The 22,899-nt window shown below is 33.2% G+C and overlaps 2 protein-coding genes and 3 non-coding genes across 5 annotated transcripts; all 5 read left to right on the top strand.

Moving 5' to 3' along the window:
• Nucleotides 1-12,558: 12,558 nt before the first annotated feature.
• On the top strand, nt 12,559-14,612 carry LOC114374343. The gene is made up of 7 exons (XM_028331984.1): nt 12,559-12,903; nt 13,032-13,394; nt 13,497-13,583; nt 13,765-13,847; nt 14,005-14,183; nt 14,271-14,395; nt 14,478-14,612. Exons 1-7 carry the CDS (start codon nt 12,559-12,561, stop codon nt 14,610-14,612), a joined length of 1,317 nt encoding a protein of 438 aa, XP_028187785.1.
• Nucleotides 14,613-19,096: 4,484 nt separating this feature from the next.
• LOC114391742 (40S ribosomal protein S5-like) lies at nt 19,097-21,933 on the top strand. The gene is made up of 5 exons (XM_028352701.1): nt 19,097-19,169; nt 19,260-19,345; nt 19,590-19,861; nt 21,320-21,523; nt 21,619-21,933. Exons 2-5 carry the CDS (start codon nt 19,262-19,264, stop codon nt 21,671-21,673), a joined length of 615 nt encoding a protein of 204 aa, XP_028208502.1. The 5' UTR covers nt 19,097-19,169; nt 19,260-19,261; the 3' UTR covers nt 21,674-21,933.
• LOC114404407 lies at nt 20,106-20,186 on the top strand. Its single transcript, XR_003664959.1, has one exon. It is a non-coding gene; the product is annotated as a small nucleolar RNA Z102/R77 (small nucleolar RNA).
• On the top strand, nt 20,425-20,507 carry LOC114404412. The gene has a single exon (XR_003664960.1). It is a non-coding gene; the product is annotated as a small nucleolar RNA Z102/R77 (small nucleolar RNA).
• Nucleotides 20,730-20,812, top strand: LOC114404418. Its single transcript, XR_003664964.1, has one exon. It is a non-coding gene; the product is annotated as a small nucleolar RNA Z102/R77 (small nucleolar RNA).
• Nucleotides 21,934-22,899: the final 966 nt, after the last annotated feature.

Here is a 22,899-nt window from a genome sequence, read left to right as displayed (position 1 = left end):
TAAGACTAAAAATTACATCAATTAGGAACAAATTAGAAATAAACTATCAACAAAATGACATAGCAAAGCTTGAAATTAACAAACCTACACTTAGTGACGTGATAGCTACAATGAGATTAAAAGACAATCGACACCTTGTGAGCCTAAAAAACATTCATAATCCTTCATGGAAGACCTGGACATTGACAATACTTACTTGTTCTTCCAAAAAAAAAAGAGTGAAATAGGAAAGACAAACAAAAATTAGAGTAAATGAAAATTTGTAGAAATAAAAGAAATGAGCAAAAAATATAAATAATAATGGAATTCAAAGTTCAAAATTGCATATCATGTTACAGAATAAAAATCTAAATGCAAAAAAAAAGTTTCAAAAAATTAATATTCTAGAAAGTTAAAGATATAAAGGCAAATGAACTCTTAGTGTTAAATTCCCTTAGAAATACCTGCACAATTGGGGAACTAAATGTTCAGTTCATTATGATGTGTATCCTTGGATTAAAGATCTCCATTGACCACACATATAGAACCAACTTGTGATATATAATACATTATTATTAGAAAGTTAATTATATAACTAATCTTAGTTGTAATCAATTACCACTCTAATCACCACATATAATGATGGTCAATAATAACCAGTAGGACATAACATTTGAAAGTATAAGTTAAAGTTTGTCATGTTTTATTGCTTTTTTTCATTCCAATAACCTAAGGAATATGTCTAGTTTCTTTTTTAACACATGCGCAAAGTATGGGTTATGTCCTTCCATAGAGATTCTCATCATTTTGAGCACATGCTTTCATGGTTTAACTTGTATAGTTACCTTTTTCCACAGATGGCTTCTCGTACCAAAATACTCATGCAATACTGCTCTAAATTAATGCAAAAAATAATAACTACACTGAGATCATGTATGTTAAGTCAAAAGATATTTGTGTCTTAAGACAAATTAGGATCTTTAATTATTTTGATTAAATGTAAACAAATACAAAGGTTACAAGTTGCATCTTATGTGATATCATAACATGCTTCGAGAGTCTACGTCTAATGTTTCAGACGATAGCAAACTAAAGTCACAATCTGATACAACATTAAAAGATGTCATTTAAGACTTCATTTAATATTTTGTATGTAAGATTTGTTTTGTAGAGACATTTTCTTAGGATAAGTCGAATCCTATAAAGAATAAATGAAGATCGAGTTTTGAAAGTTATCAATTGTGATCAAAAGAAGCGTTCTATTATGCAGACCTGCTCTGACACAAAAGAAAGTGGTTTCCTACTGGAGTGTTCAACATGATAAATAAAGACAATGGTTTTCCAACATGAAGAAGTACGTGTATTTAATGCAAACATTAAACACTCCAATAGGCACAATCTTCAGACGCAAGCTCAAGTCAAGAGATCTATATGTTTAGAGATAATAGACACTTGTTGAAGAAAATACCAGAAGCTTTAAAGACATGAAACAAGAACCTTCGCACTCATATTCAAGTTCTTTCTGTAAAAAACTCTCTGCATATTCTTGTAAAGCTCTTAAAACACCTTCAACACCTTGAGAGAAAAAGACTAAATACTAAGATTGTATATTTTTCTTTAAGACAATTGAGTGTTAATCATTGGAAAAGCAAACAACAAATTTTTTTATTTGTATTTGAGCCAATAGTGGCTCGGTAGGACAAAGAATATTGGTCCTAATAAGCTTGGTGTATAGCTTGAGTTGTAGAATCAAAAGTGGTTGTGATTAATAATTGTAATTTGTTAAAGTTAGTGGAACTTGGTAGTTTTTCAAGAACTAGACGTAGTCTCGGTGGTTGAAACGGACCAATATAAATTTTTGTTTCTTATCTTTATTTGCTTTCTCTTTTGTGCTTTAAACTTACTTAGGATTCAAATTTGATTTTTGTTTTTGAAAAACTCTCTTTGTTTTTATAAAATTTGGGTTTATCATTTGAACCCATTTGCAAAAATCTAATATTTGTGTTTACACATTTTTATCAATAGACGATAACGTTATTATTCAAGAAAAAGGTTTTAAATTTCTAAAGTCATAATTCAATCCCTCTTTCTTGTAATATTTACCTTTACAATATAGCAATAAAAATAAAGTTTTCATTCAAATAAAATCATCGTTCAACACATCAACACCAACACAATAAAGAAAATACTATATAATGATGGATGATATCAATGATTTAATTAAATGCTTCAATTTATGTTGGTTATGGTCGTTAAAATTGTGTTTAGTTCAAGAAAATACTATTTGGTTTAGAATAGTTTTACTTTTTTAGGAGGTATGTGTTTGCTCTAAATCATTATATTTATGATTTCCATTTAGTTATTGTACTTCAACTACTATTTTAATGTTGAAAATATGTGAATGGGTGTTGGACTTAATGTAAAAAATATGTTTACAACATTGTGTTTACTTTCTCAAAATCTTTTCAATCGCACACTCAACTTATTTTCTATTCAGGAGTTGTTATGCTTAATTCAGTGTGGATGGTCTAGCCATATGCAAGATATCATTTTGGCAGCTGGTATTTTCTCAGTCTGGGCCATATGGCACTATAGGAACAATCTTTGTTTCAAGAATAAAGTTATTCTTGTGCACTCTTCTATCTCCTTGATAATTGCAAATACCAAGATATCAAGTAATGCTTCATTTGTTACATGAATTATTCCAACGCTAAATTTGTCATCAGGAGGTAACTTGGGATTAGGGACCATCCTAGAAAAGTTGAAAACATCATCCTTGTCTTTTGGAATCCTCGGTTGAGGGGCTGGGTTAAATGTAACATGGACGACACATCCAAAGGGAATCCTAGTACTATGGGTTGCGGTGGAAATTTTAGGAATTTCAGAGGGGAATTCCTTGGGTGTTTCTCTCTCTCTTTTGGGATATCTAACTCTCTGATAGTTGAACTTATGGGAGCTATTATAACAATTGAAATCGTAGTAACAAAGGTTGGAATATTTTTTGGCTGGAATGTGATTCATCTAGTCTCGCGAAAGCTTTTACAAACTCAGACTTAATGCTTTGGTTGATTAAAAATAGATGGTGCATTTGTATAGAATTAACTTCTTCCACGAATTTTTAGGTAGGCCACTTCTTTAGAGAGGGCAATACCTGTGTAGATATCCTTGCCAACAAAGCCTCTGCCTCTAATGGTTTTCATTGGTGGAACTCGATTCCTCAAATGGTAGTTTCAGAATTTAATAAGAATAGACATGGTTTCACAAACTACAAGTTTAGATAGTTTGCATTTGCCTGGTTTTGCCCCCCCCCCCTCGTTTTTTTGTTCTGTTCTTTTCTATTAATATGATTTGTTGGTCAACTTTGAGGGTACCAACATAGTTGGGATGTTCAAAGTTGCTCTGCCTCAGCTAGCCACTTTTGCCTTAAAAAACATTGTGTCTACTTAGCTCTATTTAAGGACTATTGCGCATAGTTGAATATTTCACGGTAAATATTCATTAAATGCATTGTATGTTCATTCAACTCAATTGATTAATGTTACATTCTTTCATACACTTCTACTGAGTAACACCATATTCATTTCATACACTAAACTAGCTTTATGCTAGTAGCATTATTACTTTGTGGAGCCATGAAAGTAGTTCCATTATAACTATATTAGAAACAATATATATATATATATATATATATATATATTTGTATGTATGTATATAGAGAGAAATGAATAAAGTCACCATAGAATTTCTCAAAAATATATATAAAAATAATAGAAAATAGTACAAGGCAAAAAATATCAAAAATATAGTAAAATAAATTATCTACATACCATTACCCAATATAAAGTATGTGCATGATATTATCTAACACCAAAATACATCAAAATAAATTATTTGCATACCATCACTTAATATAAAGTATCCACACAATATTATCCAACACCCAAATACAACAAAAAATAATAATTTGTATAACATCACCCAATATAAAATATATGCATCTAGTATCTTACAATGTCTTAACAATTTTTTTTGTTAAATAATGTTTTGTAGGTTTTTAAGTCCTTTCTTCTTGTTTTTCTATTGTTTCTCATTTTCCTTGTTTGATAAAAAATCTTCAATAGATTTTATATACATACTGCAAACATCTTCAAGAAATAGAACTTCATCTTAACTATTGTTCTGAACCAATGTGACTTCAATCCCTTCAGGGACAAACAACTTATACTTGCAAATGATTGTGTTTTTAATTTCAAAGGTATTACTAAAATACACAATTATTTTCATTTTAATAGAATAATTATATTATATTAATATTATAATTTTGAAAATATATAATTATATATATTTTGGTGATGATTATAAAGATGGTTGATTAAATATAATTTGCAACTAAAAATATATAGTCATGGTTCATCATGCTTAGAAATTCTTATATAGTTTCAGCTAAAATACTTGGAATAAAGAAGGCATTGCCATCCTATATTGATTTAAATCTAGAGATTAAAGACTTCTTAATTGGGGTTTGTTTTGCCTCTGTTGGCTCCAGATTTGATCCTCTAACAATAGAACTAATAATATTAATCATCACTCTAATTAGTCACCACCATAGTCTATTTTTTATCTCTTCAAAATTTAAATTCTTTTTCCATCTTTTTTTACAACTATGACATAACAGTTTTTCGTTTGTGTTATATATTGGTCAATGTTGTTAGTAGATGATCAACTAAATATGTTCAAAGAGTACATAGGAAAGCTGAATGAAGTTGTGGGGGAAACAAGAGCAACAAACATTCTAGCAAAACACATATTTATCATTAGCATGGGAAGCAATAACATTGTAGGAACATATTTCATGACACCATACCAGATAGATGAGTACAATGTTGAAGAATATACAAGTATGCTAGTTAATACATCTTTAAATTTTCTACAAGTATGCTTCTAATGTGAACAATATTTGAATTTCAAGATAGAAACATATATTTTTTTTCTTCACTAATATGTAAATTAAATTTCATATTTTTGATAATTACTGTTAATGTGTTTGAGTATGAAAAAAAGTATATACAGAACAAGAAAAGGGTGAGATAGCTACCAGTGTGTTGGGTGTATGTTCCCCAATTCATATATGCTTTACCTGGATGGGAGGGTTTAACTACTGACTCTAGGGTCCTCAGATGACAAAGATGATATTAATTGCCCAAATAGATGAATAAGGATTCCTCAAGATACAATGATATACATTTTATGCAAAAGTCATACATGTCATAATATATTATGTGATAATAACATTTTTTTTATTAATTATAGGGTATTATTATTTATGTGATGTTGCATACATGAATGAAGAAGGATTTCTTACTCCTTATAAATGCTAAAGATATTATTTCAGTGATTATTTCAATGATTGGAGGGATAACTTACAAGTAACCATGTCTAAAGAAATTTTAAATTAAAACATTATTTTGCTAGAAATGTATGTTGGACTTTTAAAAGGATGTTGGGCTATATTGAGATAGAAACAATTTTATCCCATTAAAACTCATGGAAGGATAATAATTATTTCTTTTCTTCTACATAATCATATTAGTAGAGAAATGATTATGGATTATTTGAAAAGAAATTTAGAAAATGTTGAGCCTTCAATGAAGTCATATATATGGTCCCACTTTAACTGTTATGGAGCCAAGGGATGATTTAGTCTTTGAAATTTTTTAATAGATGGAGGGGTAGGCAAAATTGATGAAATAGCAAACACACACTGGAAAGGAATTCAATAGTATGCATCCATGATTAGAAATTTTTTTTGTTTTTTGCAAAACCAACATTTTTAGCAGGATAAAACAATCATCCAATAAAAACGTGTGAGGAGAAAACAAAGATAAACATAACACAAGTTTCATACTGGTTCACTCAGATTAAGCTACATTCAGTTCTCCTTCATCACAAAAGGGTTTCACTAACAACACTTGTTACAAACAATGTTACTTACTTGTCACTTCTTGCATACACACAATGTTATAAACCCAAGTATCCTTTCATGCTGAGTCTCTTTAGGCTTTCACAAACAAACAATTTGAAAAATTATAAGATCACAAGATTAGGGATATGAAAGTTTAGCACAAATACATGGTTAACTTTTCTAAGCAAAGGATTTATGGTTTAAGCTTAATTTTTGTTGTCCAAAGTGAGACTTGGAAAAAGTATTAAAGCATGAAAAATTATTTGTCTAGAGATTGTAACTTGTATTGTTCTCTTCAAGTCTTGTTTAAATAAGCTCTTTGAAAAAGTTTTTGTTTTGTCTGTAAAGGTTATTGCTTCTTCTTGTTCTTAGTCTTCATCAAATGTATAGAGACATCTTTCACATTTCTTTTTCTTCATATGTGTCTTCTTTTGAAATAAAAGAGATCAAGGAGGAGGAGGAGATATAGAACCATTTGAGAAAATAGAATAGGTTTGTTGGAAACAAGAAAATATAGGAAAAGTGAAAGAGCCTAACAGGAAAAAAGATGTTGTTTTATGACAACAACGATGAATGAGATATTTGAGAAAGGGTTTATGATTTCATAGGGAGTACTTGATGAAGAATGAAAATATAAAATGAGGAGACTGAAAAAAAATGAGACGAGAAGTATAGGAAAATAGGAGGAAGGAGTGGAAAAGTTTGGGGAAGCATGAGAATGAGAGTGGGAAAGTGAGGAGACAACACGAAGACACTAGGGATCAATTTTTTTAGAATAGGTAAACTATCCAAAATATCCGTCAACTCACATATTGTTTTATGCATGAGAAAGATTCAACTAGAAGGGAAAATCAAGTTATCTCAATGTTAAAAACAAACTATCCAAAAATCACATAGTGAAAGCTTTCATGTCGATCATGTATGATGACAAACTTTGCCATTGCTTTTTCATTATGTGTACTCAGTTAAGGGTGAAGAATTTTGTGAAAAATATTTTAGATAAAAATGGTGTTTGATAGAATTTAGAATGTCTAATTTTAGATATATACAAGTAATATTTGTTGTTATTACTGTTAGTTTGTTTTTGTATACTCTCTCCGGTCTTGAATATAAGCAATGAAAGTCCTTTGTTTTTTTGTCTCAAATATAAACAAATCTCTATTAATTTTGCCTTATTATTTAATGAGACTATATTCAAAATATTATTCATTTAGTATGACCAAAAACATTTTTATGCTTGATATCAAGTTTAAATGAAAGATAATTTAGGGAAAAAAACTCATTTTTTAATTGAAACTCGCACACTTTAATGAAGATAACTAATTTCCTTAATAAATGTGACATATGTCCTTTTTTACTTATAATCGAGACAGGAATAAGTATTGAGGATTGATAAGTCTTTAACAAAATGCAATATATTTATAAATTGAATTAGTAAACTTATGTAGGAATTGTTTTGTTAATGTTTTAATTAATTATGAGTTGACATTGACGATTTTCTTAGCTTGATTCTTCTTGTTATTGTCTTTACGCATAACTACTTGAAATAGCCAAGAGATGAGATACCTAATAGCAGCCTTTGTTAATTTAATTGGTTTGATTCATACTTTCTTAGTACAATATTGTATCTCAAGCTTTAGACTATAGAAAAAACAAAATTCACACATGTTGGTTAGAAATAGAATTACACAAGTTGTGAGTTGTAATGTATTTTTTAAATATTTTGCATTTTGTATCTCCTCTTTCCAAACGTTGTCACTACATTGTTTGGTATTTTTAAATAATAATACATATTTTGTTTATTAAAAAAATTAAAGTATTAAGTGGTGTCAATTGTCAAAGATCCAATTTATAATAGCTTAAATGGTGCAATAATGATTTCCCAATAAGGCACATAGCATGCTACTTTATAGCATGGTACCATATTAGTTGTATTATTGTATACATTGGGGCATGCACACACACACATATTGTTATTTATAAGCTAATTTTGTCAAAAACATCCTAAACCATACTATGATACTCATGGTTTTTTTGGTAGACAAAAAAGACAGTTTTTAATGAAACATGACACTCATGGTTGCAATTAAATCATTTGTAACCATTTAGTTGTATTTTGTATCTATAAATATGTTATTCCATTTCAAGAAATATATATGAAACAAAGTGAAGTCCCAAAATACATGGCTCACTTGTGAGGTACTAAAATCAACTGTAATAGAAGGTTTTTAATTGGAAAAAATAAGTTACAAAAAATAAAAATAATTTTTAAGTTGTAAAAATAAATTTAAAATATTTTGTCAAAAGCATTGCTAGGATGATTACCGACAATCGTATGTAATGATGCTTATTTTCTTCCCTTTCCTTCTTCTCCCTCCCCTCTCATCCTCCATTCACCTTTCTCGCTCACACGGCCACCACCATCCTTTTTTTTCATATTCTCTACTAACAACATAACTTTGCCAAAATATCTCCACAAATCATTGCAACGATGAGGAATATGTATGAAAAATTAGAACCCATAAATTTAGACGACTAATGTAAAGACCAAGGTCGGCTAAAGGCCCAAGCAGCCCAAGCAAGGGCTTTAGGCCCCCAAAAAAAAGGCCCCAAATTTTTTTTAGTGCTAATATACCTCAAAAAAATTTATTGTAAAATTATATTTGAAAATAAATTTTAATTAAAATATTATAAGTAACTGTTAATCTTTTTATTGGTACTGTAAGTAATAATTAATGAGCAACAACTCTTCACCAATATCATAGCTTTGTTTAGAAAAAAGAAATTTAATAGTTAATAGCTAAAGAAACCAAAAAGCTTTTCTTTTACTTTTATTCTCTTTATTCTCTTCCTATTCAATTCTAATTCTGTCTTCTTTTCTCATTGTCTCTCATACTTGCTTTGTCTTCTCACCTCTTCTTCAGTTTATTTGATTATTGTTTCACTTTGACACATTAGCCTTCCTCAATACCTATTTGTTTATTCTCATCTCTTATGTGCATGTGTCTCTATTTGGAGGGTAGAGAGAACAATTGACATTTCTTCCTTTTGAGTGTGTCAATATCAGGTAAAAGCCAAAAATAGAACTCATTGTACTCTTATATATTCAAATTTTCTTTTGTTGATAATTATTACATACTTACATGTTCCTTTATCAAATTATAATTGTCTTTTCTATTGAAAAGTGTTAATTTAATAATCTAAAACCTTATACATACAGTAATAGTCTCGTTATTGTATTGACAAATGACAAGTTTTATATATATTATTAAGCTTCTACCCCCAAATCCTAGTGAATTACGAGATTGATCTCAAAATAAGTTTTTTTTATTGTTTTATTAATGAATAAGGATAAATCTCAAAATAATTTATGCAGGTTTACAAAAAGGTTGACATTTGGAAATTAAGTTTAAGCACTTACCAAAGAAGAGAAAGAGACTTGAGACTTCAAGATACTACGATCAAGTTCATTTTCTTGACAACCAAAGAAAAGAAATGTTAAATGAAATTAATTACGATGATTTAATCGATAAGTTTAAGCACTTACCAAAGAAGAGAAAGAGACTTGAGACTTCAAGATACTACGATCAAGCTCATTCTTAAATTTTCTTTAGGCCTCTTAAGTCCTTGAGTCGTCCCTGGTAAAGACCGATAATGAACCCAAAAATCCCCATACTTTATTCAAACACAATGCAATAGTTGAAATATAGAAGTAATACAATAATTTTTTATAGCTTGAAATACAAAAGACACCAACATTCTCTTGTTTAAAAAATCACTTGCAATCTGAAATCTGCATGTTAAACACGACCTTATATTCATACTCCATCTTCTGGTCTGATCTCAACATTTTCATAACAAGTTGGTTCCTCCCCCTTAAGCCTTGATATAAAACAGTGTCATCTTTACTAACCTCCCTAAAGCCTTTCCCAACAAAAACACCACCAGTGACCAACAAAATCCATTATTTTCAAATAGTCGTGTCTCCTATAGTGGTTTCATGTGCACCATGCTATCGGGAAAAGTGCTAATCATTGTAGGACACACCATCCTTAGCAGGATTTAAAGCAGTAAAACTATATCACATCATTCCCGTCGCTAATACACTGCGCAGTCTCTTCGTCATCATTCCAAGTGGTGGTGTGTTCCTTCATTGCAACATCATCCATAGCACACTTTAAACCTTGAAAATCATCTCAACACAATCATTGACAACAAAAAAAGTGGTGGTTATAGGGTTTTAAGTGTTCTAATGTGAGGACTTAAATTGTTTTCTAGTGTTCTAAATGTGTGGACTTAAATTTTGTTACGGTTCAAAATTGAAACAATTATATGAGTATTATCTTAAAAAACATTCATCATATTTTTAACCAATCACAAGTTAACAATATTAGTTGTTGATTTTTTTATTAATATATCTGAGAGTCAATTTCAATGATACATCGTTGAACCACCTAATCTAATCCTTCACTCTAGACCTCTCAATTCTCTCCTTCTCACTATTATCTCCTTTTAATTAACTTTTGTTATTTTTCATAACACAATATACATACATATATCTTTGGTTTTGTTTCCTTTTGGTCCAAATGCTGAAGCGGAAAAAATGAAAAGAGTGTTGCTAGGTGCACCCAGCATTTTTGCTGGTGCACCCAACACTTGATGTGAAAAGCCCGTAATACCCTTGGCTTAATTTTTTAAAAAAAAACGTGAGACTTTCTCTCTCCCGCTACTCTGTCTCTCCCGCTGCATTTCAGTTTCTTCTTCCTCACAGTGTTTTCCTCTCTTCTTCCTCAGACCGTTTCCTTCTTTTTCTTCCTCACCTCAGCCATTTTTGTATTGTTCTTACTCACCTCAGCCATTTTCATTTGTCACCATTGTCGGGAAAGGTTCTTCTTCTTCTTCAGCCACCATTGTTGCCGTGAAGAGGAGCTTGCTGTGAAAAGGTTGCGAGGTGCATTGAGGAGGTTTCCGTGAAGAGCAACGCCACCGTCCACCGTCGAGGGAGCTTCGTCATCGTCCACCGTCGAGGTAAGTGTCGTAACCATGTCGGAGTAAGGATCTGTGTCCACCATTGTTTCCACCATTGTTGTCGGAGTAGGGATGTGTGTGTTACGGATCAACTTGATCCATAAACTTCAATCTTAATTTTAAAAATTGCTAAATATTTGATAAATAGTGAGTTTTTTTAAATTAGGAATTTTGGTTATTAGGATCACATTTGAATCTATGCTAAATATTTGATAAATAGTGTCATTTTGGAGAATATCAATTGTTTCAATTGGATTTAATGCAAAAATGTAATTGCCTTTTATGTAATTGCCACTTAGCATCATAAGTTGGGGACTACCTAATGCACCTGCTGCCAAAATGACATCACCCCTTGAACTTGAATTCTTGGCTTTGTTTATGTATGGTTCATAGGTTTCATCCAAGGTGCCACTACTCTGGATGAACCTTATACCCTTAGCTCTAGTTTCATTCCTGTAACCTTATACCCCTTGAACTTGAATTCAGGATTGAATACTGAATTGGTGACTGAAAAAAACTAGTTAAGCACTATTCAGATAATGTATTTTATAAATATTCATAGAAGAAAATAGGAATGTAAAATGAAATGAATTTATTTCTTGAATCCAAAATGGATTTATGTATCAGCTATTGGAAAAGCTACGAGAGTGTCTATGGAAGTTAAAGTACATACTGATAGAAGAAATTTAATGTGTTCTATTTTTTTTTTGTATAAGCACTCACGAAAAAAGTGAATCCAATCAAAATTTTAACCACATATTATAGGTATAAATTTAAGCTAATTATTGATGAAAAAGAGTAAAAATACTAGTCGCTTAATTCTTTGAAACAATCACAATCCAATAGAAACATGCTTGTTCAATACAATGATACATGACATGATGTTTTTTTTGTTTTGGGCAATATTGACAACCGTAGGCTGAAAGTTAAGATTGGGTTGGACTAATCAATTTTGCTAGGTATTTAGGTTAACTAAGAATGACCTAGGTAGAAATGTCCTCACTCCTCCCATGTCAAGGGTTGTTGCTTCTTACACTTCCCAATTGTTTTCTATACTCTTTCTAGAATTGTTTTGACCTTTCAAATTAATCATGCCGAAAGCCAAAAAGAAAATACATTCCAGAGTGTCTATGGAAGTTTTGATCTTGTCCCAAGCAGCTTTGCATACAAATTACTCATTTGCTCTACTATAAAACCCTTTATTTATAGTTGATGATCCTCCAAGAACTCTTCCTCTCAAAGGAAACCATAGGAACTGAGCCACTAGGAATTGTACGAGGAATGACATATAGTCTGCTTGGTGAATATGGTGCATACCTTTAATATTAACTTCAACTAATATTAACATTGGGTTTGATAGATTTTTAATTGTCTAAAATTTCTAAAAAATACACATTTAAACTAAACTTTTCAAATACATAAATGTAATCCAGACAACTTTGCAAATAAATAATTGACTGAATGACAGCCCTACAGTGAATGAAATCCTGACAACTTGTGTGACTTTGAGTCAATGAAATTTGCGTTAGACCAATGAAATTTGAGTGAATGAAATTAGTGATGGAATTTGCGGTGCTGATTTGCAGATCATGGTTAGGATCAGAGGATTAGGTCGTGCCTTAGGTCACGTTATTGGCAAAGGAGATCGTGATGATTTCGATTATGTTGCGCAGCGTCGACGGCCTACCGCATTTGCACGGAGGCAGCAAGTACCTATGACTGTGGCGCATGATGAGTCAGTACTCCCTGCGCCAGATGTAGAGGCTGACGTATTTCCGGATGACCCGATGGCACCAGCTGATGTAGAGGACACTGGGGCAGACATTCCTGCAGACACAGGCGCCCAGGCCGCTGAGGATGAGCATGAGGGATTTCCGGGTGGTCCAAGCGACCCATCCATGCTGACCCAGTATACGGATCATGTTGCTTGCAGCGTATGGATGAGAGATGTATTTATAATATTTATTTTTAGTTACTTGTTAATTATACTTTATGATTGAAATTAGTTTTCTTTTAAATGATGATTTTAACGAATTTTGCGTTCCTTTATACTTCAATTCAGGAGCGTCCTGAGTTGAAGTTATCCTCTCACGGGAGGAAGGTACATAGTTTAGGCAAGCCTGCCCCTGCCATTGAGGGACTAGTTGTTGGGACAGGACTAAGTCCTCTGAGACTTTTGTCCTCGTTTGTCGAGCGGTGGCACCGGGAGACGTCTAGTTTCCATCTCCCTGTGGGAGAGGTGACAATCACGCTGGAAAACGTCTTGTCGCTTTTGCATCTGCCCGTGGTTGGCAACTTGCATGCCTTTCAGCCCTTGCACGTGGATGATGCGGTTCAAATGTTGGTGGACTTATTGATGGTCTCTACAGAGGCTGTCAGGGCTGAGACAGGGCAGTGTCGTGGACCGTACGTACGCTTGCAATGGGTACGTGATATCTATGAGCGCGGATGCCAGACAAGTTATTGGGCAGCTGCGGCTCGCACGTATCTTCTTCATCTTCTGGGTTGCACTCTGTTTGCTAACAAGAGTGCAACTAATGTTCATGTTGTGTATTTGAAGGCCCTTTGTGACCTCAGTCAGACTGGGAGGTACGCTTGGGGAGTAGCTGCGCTGGTGCATATGTACGACCACCTGAACGATGCCTTTATCAGCAGCAGCCGATAGCTTGGCGGTTACATCACACTACTGCAGGTAACAAACATGTTTTTCATTCGTTGAGGTTCAACAATGTTTAACTTTAAATTTTGTTAGACTTTCATTATTAATGTTTATCATTTTGATGTTACCTTTGTAGTGTTGGATATACGAGCACTTTCCCTCAGTCGCAGAGTCCACTGCTGATCAGGACTACGACGAGGATTCACCGCGTGCCTGTAGGTGAATTGCCACGAAGAAGACCGTGAAGAGTATACGTACACCGACGTACAGGGAGCGCCTGGATCGACTCCGGATTCCGGATGTCTGTTGGATCCCATATGGGGAGCATCGACCGGTCCAGGACTTCCGTATGATTTCATGCTATTCCGGTCTCCAGCGGTGGGGGGCTCGTTGCTGTGTATTATCGACCAGAGAGGGTCATGCGACAGTTTGGATACACCCAGACCATTCCTGCTCCGCCTGTCGATTCATGGGTGTCGTACGATGATATACACAACAGGTGGATGCATTATTTGGATCATATGGTTCCAGGAGGTGAGGTATGCGTTGTGCCAGGTCAGTGTGCCAGCGACTACATAGACTGGTTCTTCCGCATTTCCCATCCTTTCATGACACCAGGCTAGACATCATATCCTCTGCCAGATGGTCATGCTCCGCAGCCCCAAGTCATCCCTCAGGCCCCAGAGACAGATATCCCTCACGTGCCAGAGCCAAGAGCACCATCGACATCTGCGAGGCCCGCTGTAGAGGAGCCTAGACATGTAGTGGTAAGTTATACTAATAATTTACGTCATTTACATCAATATTTTCATAATAATTTGTGTAATCTGTTTGTTTTGAATTTAACAGGAGGTTTGCTATGGGATTGTTGAGAGGTTGGAGTGCCATCTGAGCCTAGGGGTGGTCACGCCAGGCTCATCGACACATGAGGTGATCGAAGAATTCCTCTGGATGGCCAGGAGTGTCACACAGGATCAGGCGTAGTTTATTTACACATTTTATATTGATATTCGATGTATATACAGATATTGTACTTGAACCCATTTCATTAGTAATGTTGGTTTTATTTATTTTCATTAGTAATGTTAGTTTTATTTATTTTCATTGATTGTGTATTCCCTTTGCCTAATCTAGCTTATAAAATTTTATAATTTGATTCTATCAAATTAAAAAAAATGTTTTTTTTAATTTCTCTCCTCAGATAAAAATCCGTATTTTTTAATTATAATTTGATAATCAGGCGTAACATTTATATTTTATTTTAATAAAAGATGTAGTGCTGAGGGAGAATGTTTAATTAGTGTGGGAAGCATGATGTACTTATGTAAGTATTAAGAACCACAAAATCTTGAGTCTTACAACTAATTTAATGAATCTAATTTTGAATTATTTGTGAAAAGGGTGTAGAAAAGAATAAATTAAACAAAAAATGGAAATTGAAATAAAGAAGTTGAAAACATGGACACACATGCTTAAAAAACTTCTAATTAGAAAAATGTTATAATTTTATTCTATCAAATTAAAAAAAAATGTTTTTTTTTTAATTTCTCTCCTAAGATAAAAATCCGTATTTATATTTTATAATTTTATAGTTAGGCGTAACATTTATATTTTATTTTAAGAGACTAAAAAATAAAAATTCATATTTTGCATCAGAGTTAAATGTACTTTGTTAAATATTTTTAATTAGTTCAACATTAAATTATTTTTAATTGATGACAAAATGTATTTTAATTAAATTTTAATTTATAGTAGTTTCTTTAAAAAAATGAACTACTCGAGTTTAAATAATTAATTGTTATTTTTTGGTTGTTGTAGTTGTTTTTTTATATTTAAAATAAAATTGCAAGACCGACAAAAAATTAAAAGTAGTAGAAATCAAATTTGACAGAGAACGACAAGTCATCTTCCATTTCCAAAAAAAAAATACTACAACTAACTCATGCTAATTTTGCGACAAGGATAACTCGTCTTCCATTTTCGGTACAGGTTTACTGAAAACAACTAAAATTTCTATTGGCCCAATCTTTTTCCAGTAGTTAGACTCAATCAACACCTTCATCACGTCATCGTTGGTTTTGAGTTCAATTATTTCGAATTTTATAACTTTTTCTGAATACTCATGGTGACTTGGTTTCCAAAAAACAATCGCCTTACCATTTGTGTTTCATCAATACCATAAGGGGGAATCCCAGGAGGCGCAACTTGCTTGATCAAATCCTTCAGTTCATCCATGGTACATCCGGTGGGAATGTCAAACTTTTTGGGATTTTTTCCTGTGAACGAGTAACCAACAAACTCATTTTGGCATGACATGTTCTACCTCCCTTTGTAATATAGCAGAGCATCATGAGTAGGGGTCATAGTGGCTTGAAGTAAGTTTAAAATACCATCTGAGGTTCTAGCAATGCTACATAATAACTCAATCGGACCAATAAACGAAAATTCATGATTACACATTAACATTGTGTTAACATCAACATCATCTTTCAGTTGCATACATTGAAACCAAAATTCATTACCTGCATATGTGAAAGACTGTCGGTAGTAAATTTCATCCAAAAATTGTTTGTCGGTTAGCTTAAGGGTATTGTGTATTCTGGTTTTTAACGTTTGAAAATCACACCCGTTAGGTACTCGAATGAGAACTGGAGTGGAAGCTTGAAAGGAAACACTTGTCATTGTGAACAATGGATCCATTTGGAAAAATAAAACCTAATGTGGAGTTCACAACTGTCTGACTGCTTGTCTCTCCCAAGAATGCCATAGTTTTTTGTAAGAGTTGAGTTACGATTGAAACTTGTGATTTTTTTACAGTGTTAGGTTGTGTCATACATATAGATGAGTTTTAATATCAGTGCTGCATTTTTTAAAGATTAAAAATACGCATGCACATGCTTTCTGTATGTGTTGTCAACTACACCAATGACATGACATGCTTTAGCTTGCATCAGATATGCATGTGTAGTCATTTTGTGCAAGGTCCTTTCACACGCTTTATGTTAATGCAGACAACAATTTATCATACACATTTTTTCACAATGTGTTGTCAACTCAGACAATGATATATCATACATGCTTTTTAGAATTAAGTAATAATTTTGTTGTGGACGTAACAAATATACAAAGACACATAAATGTGAATATCCAATTCAAAACGATCAGTCATTATAAATTATATGTTCAATCATCATTTATGTCAACATAGTCTCTCTTGAACATCACGAAGCTCTTGTAATGTTGCATTCTGCTAATATATGGATTTGGCCACGACTTCGTCTGCAGATGACAATTGTTAGACCATAACAATGCTACAGGCGGTAAGGGACAACGTTCTTTTAAATAAACCTGTTGTACATGCGAAAAAAGTGTTAACTCAATCCGTAAGAACTCATTGCATAAATATAAAAAAAACACTTCATATGTACAGTGTACCTCAACAAAATGATTGTCATACACATGACCGATACAAATTATACGATGCAATGAAGAATTTTCCAGCAGTTGACTTCTAAGAGGAAAGAATGTCGTGCTTTGTTGTTTAGACAAGGATACAACGATTACGTTAGCCAAGGTGCGCAAGCCATTTTGAAATTCTTTAGGCATTCATCAAACTGCTGTTCTGAAGGACAATCAGTCAGACATCCCCAACAATCCATGACATAATCCCAAGCATTTTTTTACGCAATTAGTGCTTTACATTTGGCCTTCACATTCTTGTTTATGTGAAAGCTGCACAACAAATTTGTACAGTCAGGGAATTCAGCCTTCACTGCATTCATCAATGCTTGGTCTCTGTCAGTGACAATAACTCCAGGGAGGGCATCACGCTTTAAAAAAAGGTCTTAGAAGCGTTGTAAAGCCCAGACCAAATTATTAACGTGTTCACCCTCCACATATGCAAAACCGGCAGAGAATGTCATCCCAGTCGGTGTCACCCCAACAAAATCGAGTAGTGGGAGTCTGTACCGGTTTGTTTTGTAGTTGTTATCTATCAAAAACACCAAATTACATGTGTTGACTAACTTCACTGCATCAGGGTGACACCAAAAGATATCACGAACCACGTCTTCATCCTTTATTCTGTGCCAATGAATATATTGATCACGTTCAAGAAGCTTCATCAGATGTTGCATTTCAAGATCGCTTTCTCTTATGGAAGAATGAAATTCACTTCTTGCATTGTATATCTGTTTAATGGTCGTACAACTATTGACATTGTGTTCCTTCAGAGTTAGCAGAATGTTTCTTGGCTTCACCATGGACTTCGTCATATCAGCAATAACTGTTTTTTCAGCTTTAGTCATTCGCCCCGCATATGGATGTCCAACTAATGACTTGGTCAATTCATGATTATGCACTCCACAAATCAACTTCACCATCCAGCTTTCTCCTCCAACCACTGGCTTGCAACGAAGCTTGAAGGGGCACCCACATTTTCTAGTCCCTGTGTATCTTCTGATAAATTCTTTTTTCCTACACTTATACTCGCTACTCCTTTCACAGCCAATTAACACAAACGTAGTCCTTCCTCTACTACCCGTGTTTGTATCTGACCTTAAAATCACCGCCACAAATCCGTTTTCATGAGCAACGGATCGAGCCCACTGCAAAACATCCTCTCGACACTCAAACACCTACAAAGCAATCCACATAATTTAAGTTTTCTACCAGTATTCATTTTATTAAATCTGTGACAAACATTAACATTATAACCTGAGAAGTATTTAACGCATCCGAACAATCAACATGCGGTTCGTTCACACCACATGCTTCTTCATTTTCATAATCCATATTCTCTTGTTCAGACATTATTTCATACATCCACTCATCTTCGTCCATCTAACCAACCCAAACAAAAAATGGCCATACAAACAAATTAATAATTTAAAAAAAATGGAAACTAAATTCAAAAAACATCAAATTTTAAAAATAGTTACTGTTACGGATCAAGTTGATCCGTAAGTGACTTACGGATCAATTTGATCTGTAAGTTGGTGTGTTACAGTTACGGATCAACTTGATCCGTAAGTGATCCGTACGTTCGTGACATAGCCACCACCTTCTGTGTACCTTGTTTGTCACTGCCGACCACCGCAAAACACCTTCACCTTCACCGCACCTAACTGTTCACAACAAACCAACGAACCGGAGACAATGGCGCACGAAAACCACAAAAAACAGAAAAACAATGAACAAAAATGGCAGCTGTGTGAAGCGCAGGAAAAAAAAGGTTTTTTTAATGAAAAAAAAACACCAGGGACATTTTTACCATTTATAAATTTTGCTAGTACACCAGCAAAAATGCTGGGTGTACCTAGCAGCACTCAAATGAAAACCACCAAGGGCCCAAGTCCTCGGACATATCCTATAGAACACTAGACAAACAATGGGCCGGGCCTAACAATTTACCTTAGGGTTTTCTCGATCATTATAAATACCCAAATGTCCAAGCGAAAAACCTAGGGTTTTTGTCGTCGCTACTAAGAGTTGCTGCTTCTTCAGCCACTCCGCACCTCGCAGCCTCTGTGCCCTCAACAAGTTCGTTGTCTTCCATTTTCTTCTTCTTGAGTTCTTCTCTTTCTCTCTCTTCCCTTCGCTAACACTCTCTCTATTCAATTGCTTGTGCAGCCATGGCTGAAATCGAAACTACCGTTCCAGATCCCACCCAAATCGACGTCAAACTCTTCAATCGCTGGAGCTTCGAGGATGTTGAGGCACTTCTCTTTCACTTTTAACCCTTTTTATTCACTCTTTATCTCTATGCTTCTTCAAACTATAGCAACTTTGATTAACTATGAAGTTTTTCATAGTTATTAATCTAGTTATATTATGAAATTACCTAGTTTTGATTGTTTTTAGATTAATGACGTGGTTCTGGTTGACTAGGTTAGTTAAAAATTGTTTTGCTTGTTGTTGTATTTAGTTTGAGTTCTTTTTCTTTTGTGTGTGTGATATTAGGTTAATGATATGTCTCTGGCTGATTACATTGGAGTGTCCCCATCAAAGCATGCTACATATGTTCCTCACACTGCTGGTAGGTACTCAGTGAAGAGGTTCAGGAAAGCGCAGTGCCCCATTGTTGAGAGGCTCACCAACTCTCTGATGATGCACGGGAGGAACAATGGAAAGAAGCTCATGGCTGTCAGGATTATCAAGCATGCCATGGAGATCATCCACTTGCTCACTGACCTGAACCCAATTCAGGTCATTGTTGATGCCGTCATCAATAGGTATGTTCGGGTGTTGAGAACTTCTTTTTTTTGTGTTGATGGATTTGCTTTGGGTTTTAATTGCAGATGAGTTGTTTGTGCTGGTGTCATCAATTGTAGATTGCTTTCATGATATTGTTTGCCTTTTGTAGATTTGTATTATTGGATTCCTACACTGATCTTTCAAGTTTGGTATCATCGTTTTGAATTAGTTTTGATTTTAATATTTATGTTGGCAGTTGCTGTCTGTCTGCCTTGATTTGGAGAATGGAATGATGATTATTGTTTCCCTATTGGTTTGATTGCCTCCATGATGGCATTTTGTATTAGCTCTATCTGACCATTCTCCTCATCTCCTTGTTTTTTTTTGTTTTGCTATTTCTAGTTGGATATGATATACCAAATTTTTTGCTTATGGGAAGAGAAACATGCAGCATATGTTGATGTTAGAGCATGTAAACATGTGTGTTGGATTTTTTTCCTTACCTAAAGTGGTGCACTTTGTACTCTAAGGTATGGAAATCCTAATTTGATTTTATACTTACCTTGGTTTTGGGCTTTGAGAAATGGAAGTCAGAGTTGGAGAATGACATGATGATTAATCATTTCCCTATTGGTTTGATTGCCTGGATGATGGCACTTATGTATTAGCTCTATCAGATCATTCTCCTTAATATATTGAAATAGAATACTTGGTAGTTATTTTAATGAAGTCAATAACATTGATATTTTGGTATTAACTATGGGTGATGTTTTGGTTGCTTTACTGATTTTCATGTTATTGCTTTACAACTATATTTTGGAGGAAAGGAAACCAAGTTATTTTGTAGTTACCTTACCTGGGTTATTGATCAATATTGATCAAATATCAATGTTAGTTGGAGTTGGAGACTGAGATGATGATTAATCATTTCCCTATTGGTTTGATTGCCTGGATGATGGCACTTTTGTATTAGCTCTATCTGATCATTCTCCTAAATAAGTTGGTATAGTTTATTGTTGATTTATTTTCATGTATCACACTATTTGCAAAATGTTGTTCCTCAGGTTATGATCATGTAGGCAAAACATGTTAGAATTGAAATGGTTGTTTTTTCATGAGTGAATTGTATATACTGAGAATATTTCACAAAAATATGATCACTGATGCAATAAACATGTGAGCAGATTGTAATTTTAATGTGCTACCATAAATTGTAGTGACAAAAATACTCCAGTTCTTATCATGTAGGCAAAACATGTTAGAATTGAAATGTTTGTTTTTTCACTAGTGAATTGTATATACTGAGAATATTTCACAAAAATATGAGCACTGATGCAATAAACATGTGAGCAGATTGTAATTTTATTGTGCTACCATAAATTGTAGTGACGAAAATATTCCAGTTCTTTGATGCTTTTATTATTTAAATATATGGAGTTACTTTTAAATTTTAATGTTTTATCTGACTTGGTTGTATGTGTTTTTCATTTATGTAGTGGTCCCCGTGAAGATGCAACTAGAATTGGTTCTGCTGGAGTGGTGAGGAGACAGGCTGTTGATATCTCACCCCTTCGACGTGTTAATCAGGCTATATATCTTCTAACAACAGGTGCTCGGGAAGCTGCTTTCAGAAACATCAAGACAATTGCTGAATGCTTGGCCGATGAACTTATTAATGCAGCCAAAGGTTCATCCAATAGGTATACTTTTGCAATCCTATTCATTTAACATACATTTTTGTTTGTCATTTTAAATTTTTTTGTTGGTTTTGTTGAATAATATTTCTCAATTTCAGTTATGCTATCAAGAAAAAGGATGAAATTGAGAGAGTTGCCAAGGCTAATCGTTAAGCCAACCCAACAACCAGTATTGTGGCCAGAAAGATTTCGACCTTTGTACTTCATTTATTTAAATTTTGAATATTGTGTATTACTTTTGATGAATTTAGTTAATTTTTAGTTCGCGTAAGGATTTTACATGAACGATTTATTTAGTTAATTTAGTTTGCGTAAGGATTTTACATGAACGATTTATTTAGTTAATTTAGTTTGCGTAAGGATTTTACATGAACGATTTATTTAGTTAATTTTTAGTTTGCGTAAGTATTTTACATGAACGATTTTGTTTCTTGGTCGAAAATTATATTCCAATACTTGGGAGTTTAGTAATGACCAATTCTATAAACTGTCGTGATAATAGTGGTGTATGATCTTGCTTTTTGGTTGCTTTTGGGTTCTAGCTTTGAGTTTGCTTGTGCTAAATTGCTTTATCTCAAATCTATTTGTCTAATTTGTATTAGAATTGTCATAATCATAACATTGAAGTCATAGTATCCGAAATCTTTATGGTCAGCTAAATTTGGTTATGACCTTTTATTAGTTTACTTAAAAAGATTTGTTAATGTTTAAATTTAACAAGTTAATGATCAAATTTAAGGGCAACTGTATGATTAGCATCTATTTAAGTGGGTTTAAATTTTTTTCAAGAAATATTACATAGCTGGATTTTTTTCATGATGAGAAAAATTTCAGTAATGTATTTATGTTTTCATTATGTTTGTATAGTTTCTATCATTTGATTAAATTTTGTGTGTGGATTGATTTTAAAATTATGGTAGCTGATATTCAAGATGATAGAGTTGGTAAGTCATGCCTATGTTACATGAAGTCACACCGATGTTACATGAATAATTATAATAAAGTGTAGAGAATATTGACATTTGATGAAATACACCCTTCTTTTGTTTTGGTCATTGAAGGTTTTTTTGGTTTTTACACGGGAGATTTACCCTATTTATATTTCGTGTATTTGAAAAAATATTAGACAGTGGAGGACTTTTGTTTTGGATCTTTTGTAGTGGTGAAAAGTATTAGTTTTTTAAGCTGGCTTTAACTCTAATTATAATTTTTAGAAACCCCAAAATCCCTAATTCTAATTTAAAAAATTTGGTATCATATTAAATATTATATTAAAATTATGTAAATATATATATTTTTAATAATTATTTAAATTAAAATTTATTAAATATATGCATTGCATTGATTTATTTGAATATAGAAAAATAAACTTAAATATA

This window comes from Glycine soja, chromosome 2 (genome assembly GCF_004193775.1).
Source record: "Glycine soja cultivar W05 chromosome 2, ASM419377v2, whole genome shotgun sequence".
Taxonomy (NCBI): Eukaryota; Viridiplantae; Streptophyta; class Magnoliopsida; order Fabales; family Fabaceae; genus Glycine; species Glycine soja.
The sequence above is the reverse complement of the archived record's forward strand: the minus strand, read 5'-3'. Positions and strand labels throughout refer to the sequence as shown.